This window comes from Leguminivora glycinivorella, chromosome 13 (genome assembly GCF_023078275.1).
Source record: "Leguminivora glycinivorella isolate SPB_JAAS2020 chromosome 13, LegGlyc_1.1, whole genome shotgun sequence".
NCBI lineage: Eukaryota > Metazoa > Arthropoda > Insecta > Lepidoptera > Tortricidae > Leguminivora > Leguminivora glycinivorella.
In genome coordinates, this window is record NC_062983.1 from 7,720,451 (window position 1) to 7,737,955 (window position 17,505).

Genomic DNA, 17,505 nt, shown 5'->3' on the forward strand with positions numbered 1-17,505 from the left:
GAAAAAAAAATCCATACATAATACATGAATTAATTTGTTCCAGAGTCATTGTCAAGTGTTTGACGGCACATGTCAAAACAAATAAGATTAGCACGTGACCCAGGGGGGGGTCCCCTGGGCACGAAGCTGGATCCGCGCTTGTAGTTACTGTTTTTTACATGTGAGATTTTACATGTTTTTGGCTACACTTATGATAACACTGGATGTATATACATACACATACATACAATCACGCCCGTGTCCCACGAAGGGGTAGGCAGAGCACATGAAACTACTCAGGTTTCAGTGCCACTCTTGGCAAATAAGGGGTTGAAAGAAAACGAAACTGTGACATTGCAGTGACAGGTTGCCAGCCTCTCGCCTACGCCACAATTTAACCCATATCCCATAGTCGCCTTCTACGACACCCACAGGAAGAAAGGGGGTGGTGAAATTCTTAACCCGTCACTACACAGGCTGTGTGGCACACTGGATGTGTTACCTAATAAATATTTCTGTTCAATTAAATTTAGATACCTTGCCAAGGGGTGGATGTACATCAAAGAAGAATGTCCTGTTAATATACCAACTGCCCATTTTGCCAAAATGGGTTTCATCCCAACTGAAAAAAATGATACACATTAAGAAGTAAATTCTAGAATAATGGATAGTATTTTTAATTATTTTAGTTTAGTCTTGTAAGGATTATTAAGTACATTTCTAAAGGAAAATATCAAATAAAAACTTTCTGAAAGTCCTGTGAAGTTTTTTTTGGAATATTCTGATAACATTCTCATTATTTTTTGTAAGTAATTAAAAGTAAAGCCTAAGTAGTAAAGTTATTTAGTACATACCATACATGATCTGGTTCCAACACTTTGTAGAACCTGGTCACAAATGTGGCACCACACAGCACTCCAAATGTTATCCACCATCTAAAAAAATAACCATTGCCATACTTGTATTTTAAGCACTTTCTTACTATCATCTTCTCAAAACTTTGGTTAAAAGAGAAAGTACTAAAACACAAGTCTTGTAAAAATAAAACTTCTCGAAAGTTTGTAAATAATATGCAAGATTTATTACTACTTGAAACTTACAGTTTTGTAGACGATTTGTTAGCGCTACTTTTTACTTTATCAGACATTCTTAGGCTGCGGCTTTTAATTACTTTAATACATATATTACAATTTTAAAATATTAAAAACATAATTTTTATTACACATTCATAACGGTATCATGTGAAACGTCACTGTTCTCATTCAGGCCAATGACATTGACAGCATTGACATACAATGTATGTGACAGTAGCTTGGAGAATAGAGGTAAGGAGGAAAATCTGTCAGTCGCAAAAATGACCGGCTGACTGAGGCCTTTTAATTGCAGTTACAAATCTCTCCGCTGGGGGCGCATGTCTCTCTCAATGCTCGGCGTCGTGACATGACATTAGACGTTGTTTTAAGTAGGCTGATTTCGTCGGACTGAACAAGTCAAGACGTAGTCCCGTGGTAGTGCGCTGGCTTCGTATGCAGCAGGGATGTAACGGAGCTCTGCTTCCGCTTCCGTTTCTGCGGAACTTCCGTTTTGTTTTACACATCCGCTTCTGTTCCGGTTCTGTTATTTTTCAAACGGAAGTTATAGCGGATGTCGGAACCTAGCGCGACGGTGGGACATGAGCGGCGTACATCAAAGACCAACAGGTCTATACCTGTCATTCGCTCATCTCTGCGCTTGCCACGTGCTGCGATACTAAACATCAATCGCTTCATTCCATTGCGCGCCAATATTTGTCCTGTCCACCTAGTTAGTAGCGAGTGAACAACTATTCAGTGGTGCAGGGCTTATCTACGATCCCCTTAGAAGCAAACTGCCGGGAGATAAAGCTGCTAAGCTTTTGTTTATTAAATACAGTTTACTTCTTTTATAATCACTCCATTTAATTTAAAATTTTAATTGTGTACTAACAATTACGTACACATATAATTTTTACTGGTTAGTTTTGGATTGTATTATATATACTACCTACGAGTAAGTTTTCTTTTCGTTTCTAAAACCTTTTACGGCATAATAAAGGTTTAAAAGGATTCTTATGTGATTTTTAGTGATTACCTAAACAACTAAACATCTTAAAGTTCAAGGTGATTTAAATTTTTGGATTGTAATGAATGATATACTTAAGATAAAATATCAGGTAACTTTTCTTTTCGTTTTTAAAACCTAAGTGGGCCTAAAGGCTGATTACAAACTGCTAATTACAGACTGAACAGTAAACACCTAAAAGTTCTAGGTAATTTAAGTAGTTTTGGTTTATGTTATACCTATGTGGTATTTTTTCATTTCGTTTTTAACATCTATAACTTCCGCTTCTGGTTCCGGTTCCGCTTCTGCTTCCGTTAAACTAAATTCAAAACTTCCGCTTCCGCTTCCGGTTCCGTTAAAACCACATCCGTTACATCCCTGGTATGCAGATGTTCTCAGGTTCGATCCTGACAGCGATCTTTAAAATAAATCCTTTGTTTTATAAATTTTCTTTTTGTGTATTTTAATTGTGTTTAGTTATTGTTTTATTTTTACAAATATATATGCATGATAGCTTTTTACATTGTTTGCCCCATCTTAGGTAATGATGTAAATTTTCCAAATGAAATTTCGAAAAGTTGTAACAAAATATTTTTTGATATAAAAAAAAACTAAATAACTCACAAAAAAATATCTGAAGAAAAAAAAAAGCTCTCACCAGGATTTGAACCCGGGACCTCTTGCTCCGTAGGCGGGGTTACTACCGAGAAGGCGAAGAGATTGTCAAACCCTTATGTACCTGCGATTGCAGCGACACCTATCTTTTCTTTTATATGTACACTTCTGATACAAAAAGAGGTTGCTCCTTTATCTCTATTCTTCATGGACAGTGGGTTGATGAGCGTTCCAATATTGTGGAATCAATGTTGCTTGATCATGGCTTGATCTACTGGTGTCGGCCAAGCCCAAAAACGCTTCCTGAGATCAAGACGAGGAGAGTCATACTGAAACAACCCTACAGACGCTGTATCTACCTTTTTTGAAATTGTCACGGTTTTCTAATGACAAAGTCGTAGCACCAGTCATTTCTCTATTTTTGCCTTCACTGCGTTGATGCGTTCATTAATCGAATATTCGTGTAACGGAACGGAGTGGTCATCCTATCCTATCCTGTCATGAATTGTCAGTCAGTTGAGTGGTGTCAACTGTCAATAAAAACGCAAAATATTATTATAATCATCTGAATCACGCATTTCACATCAGATTCATCGTTCGCGTAAATCGCAATGCACGTTTGTTAAGCTTGCATCATGCGTCGCACTTACTGTGCAGTTTTTTTTATAAAGTGCATTTTAATTAACTTGTGCGTAGGTGAGCTAAGCATTGAGAAAACGGACCAAGTTTTGAATGGCTTCATAGACTCGTTGAATAGTCTACCCAATCAGCTTTATACTTATGAAGAAGGGGTACTTTTAGAAGCGGAGAAGACGGTACGTAGCCTCATTTAAATTGGTTTTCTTTGTACATGTTAGAATCACGAATGGTACTTATGTTGTTAAAGATCAGAGGTCAGAGTAATAAATAGCCTTATCAGCTGAATGTTTTGCAAACATCCTTGATGTGTGAATTAATTAAGTGGGCGATTAACTTATGCCTTGATTTTGCTTGATGAAATTATTGTAATAGTTTTGATAAAATAGTTGTTAAATGGGATTTTAACTGTCTGAGACAAGTATATTGCAGCATATGGAGAAACTTAAATAGATATATACTTGCTAAGAGAAAGTGATTAAGTTCACTGGTGGCAGAGGCAGGAATCAGTAGACTTGGTCCCTATTTTGTTTAGTGTAAGAAATCTATCATATATAATGTAATCAGTTTATATAATTAGTAAAGATCGTTATCAGCGTGCTGTATTGGTGGCAGAGTATGGTTGCCAAAAAAACAAATACACAAGTATTTAAAACATTACATATATTTAACAAATTATGAAATATATACACATTTATAATTACTTATCCAAATTACATTGAATAAATAACTAAAATTTGTTCAATAGATTTGGCTGTCAGAAGTTCACGTCAATTAGAAAAAATCCATTTTAAATAACTAAATGACCTTTCTACGTTGACAGAAGTTACAGGAAGGTTGTTATAAAATCTAGGTAGTGTGTCATATCCATACTGGGATTATTCGTGCACTTTATTACACTCGTCCGTGCACTGCTTTTGACTTAAACTACTTGAATAACAATTCTAGATAATTAATCGTATTTAGAGTGCATTTGATTATTTGGATTAAAATAATATACACTTCGCGTAATGTATTTTTATGACATACATAATTAATGTCATTTGACGTAAATTTTTCTAAAAATATATATTTGGTCGGAAAAGGCTTTGTACCGTAGAGGTGTAATCCTAAGAAGGTAAGTAATCTAAGTATTTATTTTGTAGTTAAGAACAAAGTTAATATTTAAATGTATTTGTTTTTTTTTGCCAACCGTACCATCTGCCACGAAAAGTGCACCTTGATAACGATCTTTAATAATTAGAGCAATTATTAATATTCCCTTAACAGAAATCAATGTAGAATTATGACATTTTTATATCCTAATCCAATACTGTCTATTGGATATCCAAATGTCCATTCAAAGTTGCATGCCTGTGATCAAACAATAACTATACAGATCATTAATTGAATAATTGATAAGTTATAAAAATAAATTCATGTTATTTTCATACTTGTTTGAATATAGTGCTCTATACCAGCACCTGTTTACTATACCTAATGCTTAATCTGTCAACGACCCATACCAAATTGATTTTTTTTATAGAATGATAACACCTACAAGGTCTGTGCACGGTTGAAAGTCAGCGACATCCACAATGTGGATTCCGTCAAGATATTGCGTTGTAGAGGTGAACTAGTACAGAACGAGGACAATGTACTGGTTCTCCAGCAAGGACATGAGTGTGCGCAGGAGGAAGATACCACGCAAGATGCGGGCACTGAAGTTAGCGGCGAAGACCGTACAACGGAATCTTTGACAGCTTATGAGGGGCCTGTAAAGCTGTATAATGAAGTACAACAGCCTAATACTGAGGTGAGTTATACGATAATATAGAACTTTGTTAATATCCTAACCACAAAATTAAAATTTTGAAGAAACCCCCGAGCATGACATAGTGGACCGATTTTCATAAAACATGGCTTTCAAACAAAAAAACTAAATCGAAATCAGTTCATCCGTTCGGGAGCTACGATGCCACAGACAGACACACACACAGACAGACAGACAAACAGACAGACAGACAGACAGACACATATATTGATTTAAACTAACACGATCTTCACTCATATTATTAAATTAAAACGGGACTTAATCTGGGACTGGCTGGGAGTTGTATCAACATCTTCTAGCTGTACGAGTTTTTCGAACTACCCGCACTTGATTGTCATCAGTCACTTTTACGCTAGGGTTGCCACTCTGCCTACATACAACACTCACGACATCCGATGGTATGAGACGGGAAGTTTTCTCACGTTTACACTTGCTAATCACTGGATTCCACGAAGATGAAATCCCTTGCCCTTCATTTTGATTGAAATTACGATGTTTCCTGATTTCAATCGCTTCACGTACTTTCCTGCTATAGTAAAGACGTTCAGTTGAAAGGACTTTGGGATTATGCAGTTCAATCCAGTGGTTCGGTCCTGACTCTAGCAAATGCTCGGCAACCGCAGACTTATTTATTTGTCGTTTTTTGACCGCCGCGATATGTTCTTTGACCCTTTCCGCTATGGTGCGTTTGGTTTCTCCAATATAAGAACTACCACAGCTACAGTCAATCTTATAAACGCCTGGCGTCTGATATGGAATAACATCCTTTGTTGACCTTAGTTGCCCCGCCACCTTCAACGTAAGTTTTACGCGATTAAGTCCCGTTTTAATTTAATAAGACAGACACATACACAGACAAACATGTCAAACTTATAACACCCCGTCGTTTTTTTAGCGTTGGGGGTTAAAAATTGAATGCTGATACATACCAGGGGATGTGTAGTGTATAGGTGTCTCGAGTACATATGGCAGTCGGTGTCCGAGTGCGATGGAGCACGGACGTGCGGTGTGTATTGGCGAGCCAACCCGATGTATATAGTGTAATAGCGTGACATTACAAGTGGCGACGAGGATAAAAGCAAGTACTTACCACGTGAATCTAGTATTCGGAAAAGATGGGATAGAAACATAAGTAACATAACCTATAAAATCGAGTAACGATGCGCCATGATGCACCGTTATCTTTTTGTAAACAGGTTTGGTTACCTGCCGTTTTAAATTACTGGCATTCTTAGTAGTTTTGGAACGTAATGAAGCTAAATGAAAGTGTTCATTAAATACTACAAAGCGAAATGATTATAACGGCAGTTTTTCAAGAATTAAGTCAAAACCAAATAAAAATAAATGAAATGTTATTTCTTTCAACCGTGCGAATATAAACCTTAAGCAGGTAACCGAACGATGCAATTAATAAAATGTTTGAGGCAATTGACAACATACGGCCAGCCTTCCTAGATTGTCATGCCTATACAGGTGTCGGTGTGTGGCTCCTACCTACCTAGTAAACGGTTTGGTTACCTACCTAGATTGCCAAATGTTTTTAGGTACCAAAATGTTATTTGAGTTTATGTGTAGTGGGTTTATAAAATTGATTTATTATTTACATAAATCACAGCCCGGAATCATTACAATAATTTCCGTCCAACCAAAAGAAATGATATTTATTTTTAATTAGTGAAGTTACCATCTACCTGCTGGTTGGTTTAATACACAAAATTATGTGATGTTGCTAAATTTATGAATGGTTAAGCTATTTACCTAAATAAGGCATTTACTTGAATAATAAAATGTTGTACAACCATCACACTTAAATGTCCTATGGTAGCATTAGTCGATGTTTGAGAGTAAGGTGAAAACCAAAACAAACTAGATAAATACTTACCTAAGTATACTTCCTTACAGGGGTGAATTTACGTAAAAGTAACGTAAGTCACGACTTCATTAAGTGGTTATTTGAACTACAGCTGCAAATGAAAGGATCTATGCATATGTCGGGAAAGTAACACTTATTTAGAGATAGATTATCACTTGAACGTGAATCTTTTGAATTGATTGAACATGCCATAAAATCGTGACTAATACTCTTGTCGCGGATTGACTTACGTAAACATTCCTAACGCCGATTTCGAGCAGTTTTATCTGAGTATTTAATTACTTAAAAACCAGAAAACTAGATGGGTTCACATTAAGTGCTAAATATACCTACTTATAATAAATAAAGAAATATACACCCTGTTGTTATTGGACTACGTTAACTTAAAAAAAAAAAGAGATTCATTACATCAAATACAATTAATTTATCTATGAAACTAGCGTCGTAATTCTTGCGGTTATCGAGTTAAAACAAAAAAGTGCTGAATACAACAATTCCTAATGTTATTTGTTTTGACATATGTCGTCAATCACTTGACTCTAACTTGAATGTTAATCTTAAGGGTCTCTCACAATAATAAATTAATTTATTATGTATGAAAAGGATGAACATTTTTATTGCATTTTTACCTAAAAGTGATATACAGGATGGTTCTTGATAATGAACCTAACGACGTGTCAAATTTAACGAAAAAAAAAACACGGTATAGAACAAAAAAAAATACATTTTTGAAGCACTTATGATAAGCAGTTTCCATCTAAGTATTAAATTACTTTGTCAGTAAAGTCGGCAGAAAAAAAGAGGCATTAAACGGATATGCAACTCTGTACATTCAATTGTATCGAACATTTAATTGGCACCTAAATACTATGAAATTTTATGCCATTTGTGGCTGAAAATAAGGCATTAAATTGCGAATTTGGAAACAGCACATGGAGGTGCACTCTGTACATTCAATTGTATTGTTTAGTATTGACCATTTAAATGGCATCTAAATACTATGAAATTTTATGCCATTTGTGGCTGAAAATAAGGCATTAAATTGCAAATTTGGAAACAGCAGATTACAGAATCTGGACATTTAATTGTCATGTGTGTGAATTGGATAACAGAAATTCTGGTTATTAAGCTTTAATACAGCAGATTACCGAATCTGGACATTAAATTGTCATGGAAAAAAAAACCTACTGGTAACAGAATAACAATGATCTGACCTGTACAGTGTGCACGGCTCATTCAAAGCAGATTAAATGTATCTGGTCATTAATTTGTCATGACTTTAGCCTTACGAGGATAAATATAGATATATGTGGAACCAGCAGATTACTGAATCTGGACATTTAATTGTCATGTAAAATAAATGAAAAAAAAAACATACTTACCTTGGTTAAGACAGATATATTTATCTGGTCATTAAATTGTTGTAAACATAGTTAAACAGCAATTAAAAAAAAAAAAAAAACTGAACATTGAATTGTTGCAAATAATGAGCTTAATGATAATAACCTAAACACGAAGTAAATTACGGTTATACTGGTTGAACGTGCGCTTAAATGACGCTTAGATCAGATGATAAATGCTATCTGAGCCTTCAATTGTCATAATAGTAGATTGACGTCGGTCAATAAATATCATTAAATTGAAACCGAAATAAATTACACATATGAAAGAAAAAAATACCAAGGCATCCAGTGCCTGAGAGTCTGAGACAACTACCCCAGTAAAACACTCAAGTACAATGACTGAGTACTTTGAGATAGCATAAGTTGAAATATTTTCAATATAATATATTTTGACTTGTGTTAGTTAGAATCATTAAATTGATTGGGTACAGGTTGCCCCAAGAAAGTCCAGTATGGCTTCTTAATTGTCGTTGGAGGCATTTGACAGCGAAGGTGATCCTACATCAGTAGGAGTTCGGTGGGAGCGCTGGAAAAGAGCACTCTTTATATACCTAGATGCCGCTAACGTCAATCAGAGTGAAAAGAGTGAAAAAAATAAATAAATAAAGACAGTTCATTGGTTTGACATTGCATTGTATATAAAAAAAACACGTAGTGGTGCAGCTGAATTGAATAAAATTAAGCGAACGCTTGATACATTTAAACAACGCGGAAAAAAAAAAGTTGCTAACTCTGCTTACCGTCAACAAGGCTTTGTCAGTATGGGTGACCTCAAGAGAAAGACATGCCTATTTAAGTTGATCTATGATAGATTTTCAAAGACAATCTACGTCAGTTGAAAATCATTACAAAAATATATTGGTACTGAAGGTACTCGTTATCAGTTAGGGTAATAGGTACATACTGCAGAGATTCATGTAGGTGAATCTCATACAAGTCAGGTGTCCAGTTAAAACAAATAAACTAATGGATCTGTGAGCCTCTATTGAACTAATATAGAAAAAAAAATAAGAAACAAAAATGCTGAACTTGTTTGCGTAATTTCACGGGAGGATATTGAAATGTGGTCTCTCTTTCGTGAATACATATTAAATTTGTATAAGATTTTCCAAGCGAACTAGTAACCTAAGTTTGTAAATTTATAAAATAAATCTCACTAGTGACCTTATTTCGTCTGGTCAAGAAAATGAACAAAAGGACAACAATCAGCGGCTGAATCAGCTTTGTCTGTAGTGATTGTAAAATGTTAAATAATCACAGATTTCAATGCTTCACGTCAATTATCTAGGTACCTAACTACTTACAATGCACTCACATTCTTATACACGAACTTGGCATCCCTAACGGCTAAAAGAGATTTGCTTATTATTGAAGTTAATAGATTAAAACCAACTTGTATTGTTATTACTGAAACACACTTAAAGCCATCGATACATGATAGTTTGGTGGAAATTAATGGATATTCACTATACAGACACGATAGAGTTAAAGGAACGGGCTGGGGAGGAGTCGCTATATACATATCTCATACGCTCTACGGCAGACCTATACAAGTAATACCACACCCGGTGTATAACTCTCACCCCCAGGTTGAGGCATTGTGGCTAAACTTAAAGTACGAAACTTTTACAATTACAATTGCGGGAATATATCGACCAACTCATTACACATTTGAAGAGGCTGATCGTCTATTATTTGAAACTATTAGTCATGCTGCTATGGATCCCAACCCCGTGTTAATAATGGGTGATTTTAACTTGCCGGATCTCAAGTGGCCCCTGATTGATGTAGATACCGATAAGTACAATACAATACATGCTAACTTTCTTGATATGTATCTAAACAGTAATCTAACCCAACTAGTGACTGAAATAACAAGAAAGCGAAATAGCGAAGAATCTATACTTGACTTAATTATGTGTAACGAAGAAAACCTCTGTACCAAAATTCAATACTATCCCAATATAGGAAAAAGCGACCACTTAGTACTCCTAGCAACATTACAGATTGAGCTAAAATCGAACAGAAATACATGTATAGAACAAGTAAGAAGAAACTTTTATAAAGCGGATTTTCAGGAAATTATGAAAACAATTTCATTGAATACTTCATGCCACACCGGGCAGGTTAACGTTGAAGAAGCTTGGAAGGAATTTAAGTCAAAATCACACGCCGCAATCGAAACTCGTGTACCATTGTCAGCTAAAAACAAAAAGTTAAACATAAACAAACCATGGATTACAAAGCAAGTACTAGAAAAGGTTAACAATAAATTAAAACTTTGGAGAGAGTATACATTAAATGGCAGTGAAAAATCATATAAAGCTTATAGAACTGAAAATAATAAATTGGTGACATTGGTCAGAAAATTAAGAGCTGAATTTGAAAGGGGAGTAGTCAACTGTGGTCCGAAATCATTTTATAGTTACATTCGTAAGCAGCTTTCCTCTGAGGTGTCCGTGCCACCTTCACTGAGAGATGAGAAGGGTAATGTCACCAATGATCAAAGAGCTGTTGCTGAGCTTTTTGCTCATCAATTTGAGAGATCTTTTGTTTGTGAACCACCACACATCAGCATTCCAGACGTTCAGCTGCCGCGAGTGGAGAATTCAATAGAGTCAGTATGCTTCACGCCTGAGAATGTGGCAAAAGCGTTAGTAACATTCAGTGACTCTACATCAATGGGCCCAGATAGTTTGCCCTCAATTTTTCTTAAAAAGTGCAGGAGCGTGCTTGTTGATGAGCTGACTCTTATAATGAATTTATCCCTCAAGAATGGAAAACTACCGCGAGACTGGAAGGAAGCCCATGTAACTCCTATTTACAAGAAAGGTGATAAGTTTGTTGCTGCTAACTACCGTCCTATCAGCCTCACAAGCATAGTCTGCAAAACCATGGAGAAAATTATAGTCACTGAGTTGAGGCATTTTATCAATAAGGAGAATGTAATAATCGATGAGCAGCATGGCTTCGTACCCAAGAGATCTACCGTAACGAATCTTCTTCTATGCCTTGATAAGTGGACACGTGACTGGGACAATCGTCAGCCTACGGACGTTATATACTTAGACTACGAGAAGGCATTCGACCGTGTACCTATTAGAAGGCTTATTACTAAATTGGAGCACTTTGGGATTCGTGGTCAACTCCTTGAATGGATATCGGACTTTTTATCTCACAGGATATTTAAAGTAAGAGTAGGAGAAACTTTATCTAGTGCTCACAATGTCTATAGTGGTGTCCCGCAGGGCTCAGTGCTCGGACCAATCCTGTTCGGCATATTTATAACAGACCTAAAGAGTGTAGTGCAATCAGAACTATCAATATTTGCTGACGATACCAAAGTTATGGGTAATCCACTTATAACTAATAACATTATCCAAAGTGACTTAGACCGCATTGTCCAGTGGACTAAAGACTGGCTCATATCGCTAAATCCTGACAAATGCACAGTTCTTCACATTGGGAAAACCAACCCGAAACTAGGTTACAACATTGATTCTGTTCCCCTGCAAGCTGTTACCAGTCAAAGAGACCTGGGCATCACTGTTTCGCATGACCTGAAATGGGGCACACATATCACCAATATAACGAAGAAAGCAAATTCTATGCTGTATATGATTCGAAAGGCATTCCATGTGATCACTAAGGATCTTTTTGTTGGGATTTACAAGACATACCTACGTCCTTTGCTTGAATACGCTTTTCAGGTATGGTCTCCCTACTTCAAAAAGGATATTACACTATTAGAAAAAGTCCAGAGAAGAGCTACTAAAATGGTCGCTTCACTGAAAGATAAGCCATACAACGAACGGCTTCAGGAATTAGGTCTTACATCATTGGAGGATAGAAGAAAGCGTGGTGATCTCATTGAGACTTACAAAATCTTGTCTGGACACTACAATGTGAATAATATGAAAGACCTATATATACTAAGCCAGAACTCAAAACTAAGAGGGCATTCTAAAAAGCTTATCAAACCTCCATGTGCTAGCAACCCTAAGAAACACTTCCTGCCGAATCGCATAGTTAATATGTGGAACTCTCTACCAGAAACTGTTATTAGCGCGCCGTCAGTGAACTGTTTCAAAAATAGACTGGACAATTATATTAGAACTTTGAAGAGTGCAAAATAAACACAAGTGCAGTGATATACACGCATCAGCTCGAAGAGCTGCTAGTGTATCAAATAAATAATAATAAAAATAATAATAAAATTATTAAGAGGTTAGGGAACATGATTCTATATATAAATGGATTGATAGACGGATGTGAAGTTAAGGGTACAACTGAGAGAAATTTGCCTTGTGAATCTAACAAACTCGTCTTGTTGCGTGTTTATCTGTTTGAAACAATAGTATTTTAGTAAAGGGAATAAATCACAATATTGATGATACAAGTCGAATTTGTACGAACCAAACAACAAGGTCAAACTTGTTAAAATATATTTTATTGAATCAGCCAAACATATGTTTAAATCAATATGTGACATGTGCTTTTACAAAATCGACTGTTACTCCTGTTACTCCGGTCAATTTCAGTATGACTTGATGCCTTATAAATGGGCATGCTGATTTGTTCGGTTAACAGCACAAAGAAAGTAAATGAAGGAGATAATATTTGGGTAATAATTTAGATAATATTTTATCAAAGGAATGGAATGCACTCCCACCATAGATGTTCCCAGAAAAATACGACCTCGGTCTCTTTAAGATAAAAGTGAATATGCTAAGTATTACTGAATCGGTGAGCTCCATCTTCGACTATATCTTCACCTTCCATCGGGTGTGACTATGGTCAATCGCCAATCAGCCAAAAAAAAAAAAAAGTGGTTTTGTAATTTCTTTAATAATTATATTATAAAATAGCCTAGCCTAAGAGATCTTAAGATAGATAAAGAGATAATAATAATAAAAAAAAGATGTTGATAAAATACTTTAAAAGAAAAGTGTTATCTAAAATATATACATACTGGTCAATTGAGTAAGCACTTCTTAAATAGTATATGAACAGCTATCTATTTTAGAAAATTAATCGTTGATTACTTTGTGTGGTACAAAGTATCTACGAGAAAGAAAGCTGATCATGATGAAACAAAATCAATAAAACGATAAAGTGGATACGTGACCCTGAATAGGATTTTAATGCATATTCTATATAGTATCTCTATGTATTACAATGCAATGAATCACGAGCCCTTTCGATCCAGAAAAAAAAACAGTAGACAGTAAAAGTTTTAATAACTATGCACTGCAATTTATAATTAAATTTATGAGTAGATCTAACTAAACATTATAATATCCGTAAGTATTATGAATTGCATTAGATGAAATGAAAAATGAAATAAAATGAAATAAATGTTTATTCAAAAACTAAACCTACAACTAAATTTATCTTCTGCCAAACCAGAGTATGGTTTGTCGGCAGACGAGGCTCCAGATACATTAGGTTCTATAACTAAATACTTATATGTACTATTTACTAGTTACTAGCAATAATAGGTGCATATAATGAAGTATAGGGCCGATACAATCAGTTATCAATGTTATCATCAATAATTACCTAATATACATTAGACGCCTGACAAGCGACCTATTAAAAAAAAAAAATAATAATGTAAATCATGAAAAGGTATGAAATTAGTGAAATATTATTGTACGAGCCGTACACCTTAGATGATATGATTCTTGATGGTTGATGGTAGTCTTGATAGAAACACTGATCTTTGATACACTTATAAATTTATTGATAACCAAGGTATACTGAGTACTAGCTAGGAGCACGTATAAACATAAACTAATGCATAAATCGATGTATAGCGTAATCGCAAATACAGCGATCAATCAATCAAACAATCATTATTTATTTGCAATAAAACATAACTAAATGCATGCAAATGCAATCAAGCAATGCAAAGCAATTCTAATCAAGTCATAATTATATTAATTTTAATGCTGACGCGAGAAATGTGCGATGCTTGCATTGTACAATTATATTGTATGCTATTGAAGAAAGAAAAAAAAAACCAATCATATATGTATATAAAAAAAAATGTACTAATCTAGTTTTCAAAACAGTCTGAATTGAAAAAGGTAACAGATTTAAAAAAGAAGGAGTGTTACTGACATCTAGGAATTGTAGTTAATAAAACACACAAGTATGTTTGAGTATACACTGCAGGTGGTGGTGCAGCGTCCGCTCTGAGTCAACCCTCAGACCGGAATGTCCTAAACATATGACTAAAGATAGAAAATTAATCCCTAATTATAACTACTTCACATACAGTACTAAGTGGTAAAGACGGAGATGATCAAGTTAGGAATGACGAAAGTGGGCAGACAATTAGAAGAAACGTAGTTCATTAAAAAGAAAAAAAAGATACACGGCACAGCATGGCAAGTATTTGAATTAAAACTAAATTGACCTATTATTTAAATATTTATAAAAAAAAATTAAAACAAGAAAGGGATGTAGTGTATAGGTGTCTCGAGTACATATGGCAGTCGGTGTCCGAGTGCGATGGAGCACGGACGTGCGGTGTGTATTGGCGAGCCAACCCGATGTATATAGTGTAATAGCGTGACATTACAGGATGATTAATGTTAAAAGTTTATTTTTTGTTCTTTGTCCCTTAAATTTTACTGGCCATCAGCATTTATTGACAAAAGTGGAGTAAAAAATAGGTATGCATAGTCCTAAAACCATTATTATTAGGGATTTTCATATAAAATATGCAACTGTTTTTTTTTTTTAATTTTAGCCTTAGCAGGACAAGATATCAAATATTTACTTAGATGTTATTTCTAATTTTTAGGTAATTTCTGCTGTGTTTTTCCACCTGTTTTACCATAGAACCCTTGAATTTGAAGAACCTAACACAAAAAAAATCCTAGCAGTGCAAAATACAAGTTATTACTTGTTTGACGTGAAATATGCCTCCAATTACATAATCTAATAACATTCTCATTGTCATCCTCAGTATGATCTTGACCTCATTATCATAACATGTGTTACTATAAATAGTATGTGTAGGTTCACATTCCATTGATACTTTGTAATAGGACGAACAAACTTAATCCATCCATAGTAATATTATAAATTGGAAAGTGTGTTTGCTTATTTGTCTTTCACGGCAAAACAGCGATAAATTGACGTGATTTTTTAAGTGGAGATAGTTAAAGGGATGGAGAGTGACATAGGCTACTTTTTGTCTCTTTCTAACGCGAGCGAAGCCGCGGGGAAAAGCTAGTAGGAAATATATACTATTACTGCTACTACTACTACTGCTGCTGTAACGCAACAACGCGATGTGGATCTTGGCTTCCAAACCCAAAGACTTTCATGCCTGCTTCTCTGTCGAAACCAGAAAAAAAATAGTGAAGAACTTCTACACTTTTTAACCTGACTTTTTTAAGTGGAGCTAGATGGATCCAGTCTATCGTATGCATCCGATTAATACGCGCACGATTCCATACACCGTGTTTTTATTGATTGAAGTTAACGGAAAACTTCGCCATCCATTATAGGAAACAGAAAAGCATAGTTATTTTTTTTTTTGAAAAATCCTATACACCTGCGATAGATGTTACATCAATTGCTGTTAAGAAACGGGCTTTGTGTATTCGATATGCGATTGACAAGTCATAGTTTTGACACTTATTTAGTGTGAGTTAATTGTAAACCCCATTTCTCAACAGCAATTGAAGTTAACATCTATCGCAGGTGTATGGTATTTTTAGAAAACAATACAAAAAAAAAAAAACTAACTATGCCATTCTGTTTCCTATAATGGACCGGATGGTAATTCAATAAAATCACGGTGTATGTCTTTACGCGATTTCAAGTAAAGTCTGACAAAAAAGAGTAGAAATAAAAAGTGGCAACATCGTAGTGTCGTCCCGTTTTTTCACATACATTGATTTGAAAGGGATGACACTGACAATGTTGCCACTTTTTAGGGTTCCGTAGTCAACTAGGAACCCTTATAGTTTCGCCATGTCTGTCCGTCCGTCCGTCCGTCCGTCCGCGGATAATCTCAGTAACCGTAAGCACTAGAAAGCTGAAATTTGGTACCAATATGTATATCAATCACGCCAACAAAGTGCAAAAATAAAAAATGGAAAAAAATGTTTTATTAGGGTATCCCCCCTACATGTAAAGTGGGGGCTGATTTTTTTTTCATTCCAAGCCCAACGTGTGATATATTGTTGGATAGGTATTCAAAAACGAATAAGGGTTTACTAATATCGTTTTTTGATAATATCAATATTTTAGGAAATAATCGCTCCTAAAGGAAAAAAAGTGCGTCCCCCCCCTCTAACTTTTGAACCATATGTTTAAAAAATTTGAAAAAAATCACAAAAGTAGAACTTTATAAAGACTTTCTAGGAAAATTGTTTTGAACTTGATAGGTTCAGTAGTTTTTGAGAAAAATACGGAAAACTACGGAACCCTACACTGAGCGTGGCCCGACACGCTCTTGGCCGGTTTTAATTAGGGTTCCGTAGTCAACTAGGAACCCTTATAGTTTCGCCATGTCTGTCTGTCCGTCCGTCCGTCCGTCCGTCCCTCCGTCCGTCCGTCCGCGGACAATCTCAGTAACCGTTAGCACTAGAAAGCCGAAATTTGGTACCAATATGTATATCAATCACGCCAACAAAGTGCAAAAATAAAAAATGGAAAAAAAGGTTTTATTAGGGTACCCCCCCTACATGTAAAGTGGGGGCTGATTTTTTTTTTCATTCTAACCCCAACGTGTGATATATCGTTGGATAGGTATTTAAAAATAAATAAGGGTTTTCTAAGATCGTTTTTTGATATTATTAATATTTTCGGAAATAATCGCTCCTAAAGGAAAAAAAAGTGCGTCCCCCCCCTCTAACTTTTGAACCATATGTTTAAAAATATGAAAAAAATCACAAATGTAGAACTTTATAAAGACTTTCTAGGAAAATTATTTTGAACTTGATAGGTTCAGTAGTTTTTGAGAAAAATACGGAAAACTACGGAACCCTACACTGAGCGTGGCCCGACACGCTCTTGGCCGGTTTTTTCTACTGTTTTTGGTCAGACAGACTGTATGACCTCGCGCGCGAGATCGCAAGTTG

General features: G+C 35.4%; 2 protein-coding genes across 2 annotated transcripts in view; one reads left to right on the top strand and one right to left on the bottom strand.

Moving 5' to 3' along the window:
• The window catches only part of LOC125232592 (protein O-mannosyl-transferase 2), a 37,205-nt gene extending 36,005 nt beyond the window's left edge, over window positions 1-1,200 (bottom strand). The window contains 3 exon segments of the mRNA XM_048138319.1: window positions 517-601; window positions 834-914; window positions 1,080-1,200. Coding sequence (XP_047994276.1) covers window positions 517-601; window positions 834-914; window positions 1,080-1,126 — 213 coding nt within the window. The 5' untranslated portion in view covers window positions 1,127-1,200.
• Window positions 1,201-3,209: 2,009 nt separating this feature from the next.
• The window catches only part of LOC125232435, a 34,502-nt gene continuing 20,206 nt past the window's right edge, over window positions 3,210-17,505 (top strand). Inside the window, exons 1-2 of the mRNA XM_048138093.1 lie at window positions 3,210-3,488; window positions 4,835-5,104. Coding sequence (XP_047994050.1) covers window positions 3,309-3,488; window positions 4,835-5,104 — 450 coding nt within the window. The 5' untranslated portion in view covers window positions 3,210-3,308. The remainder of the gene's footprint in view (window positions 3,489-4,834; window positions 5,105-17,505) is intronic.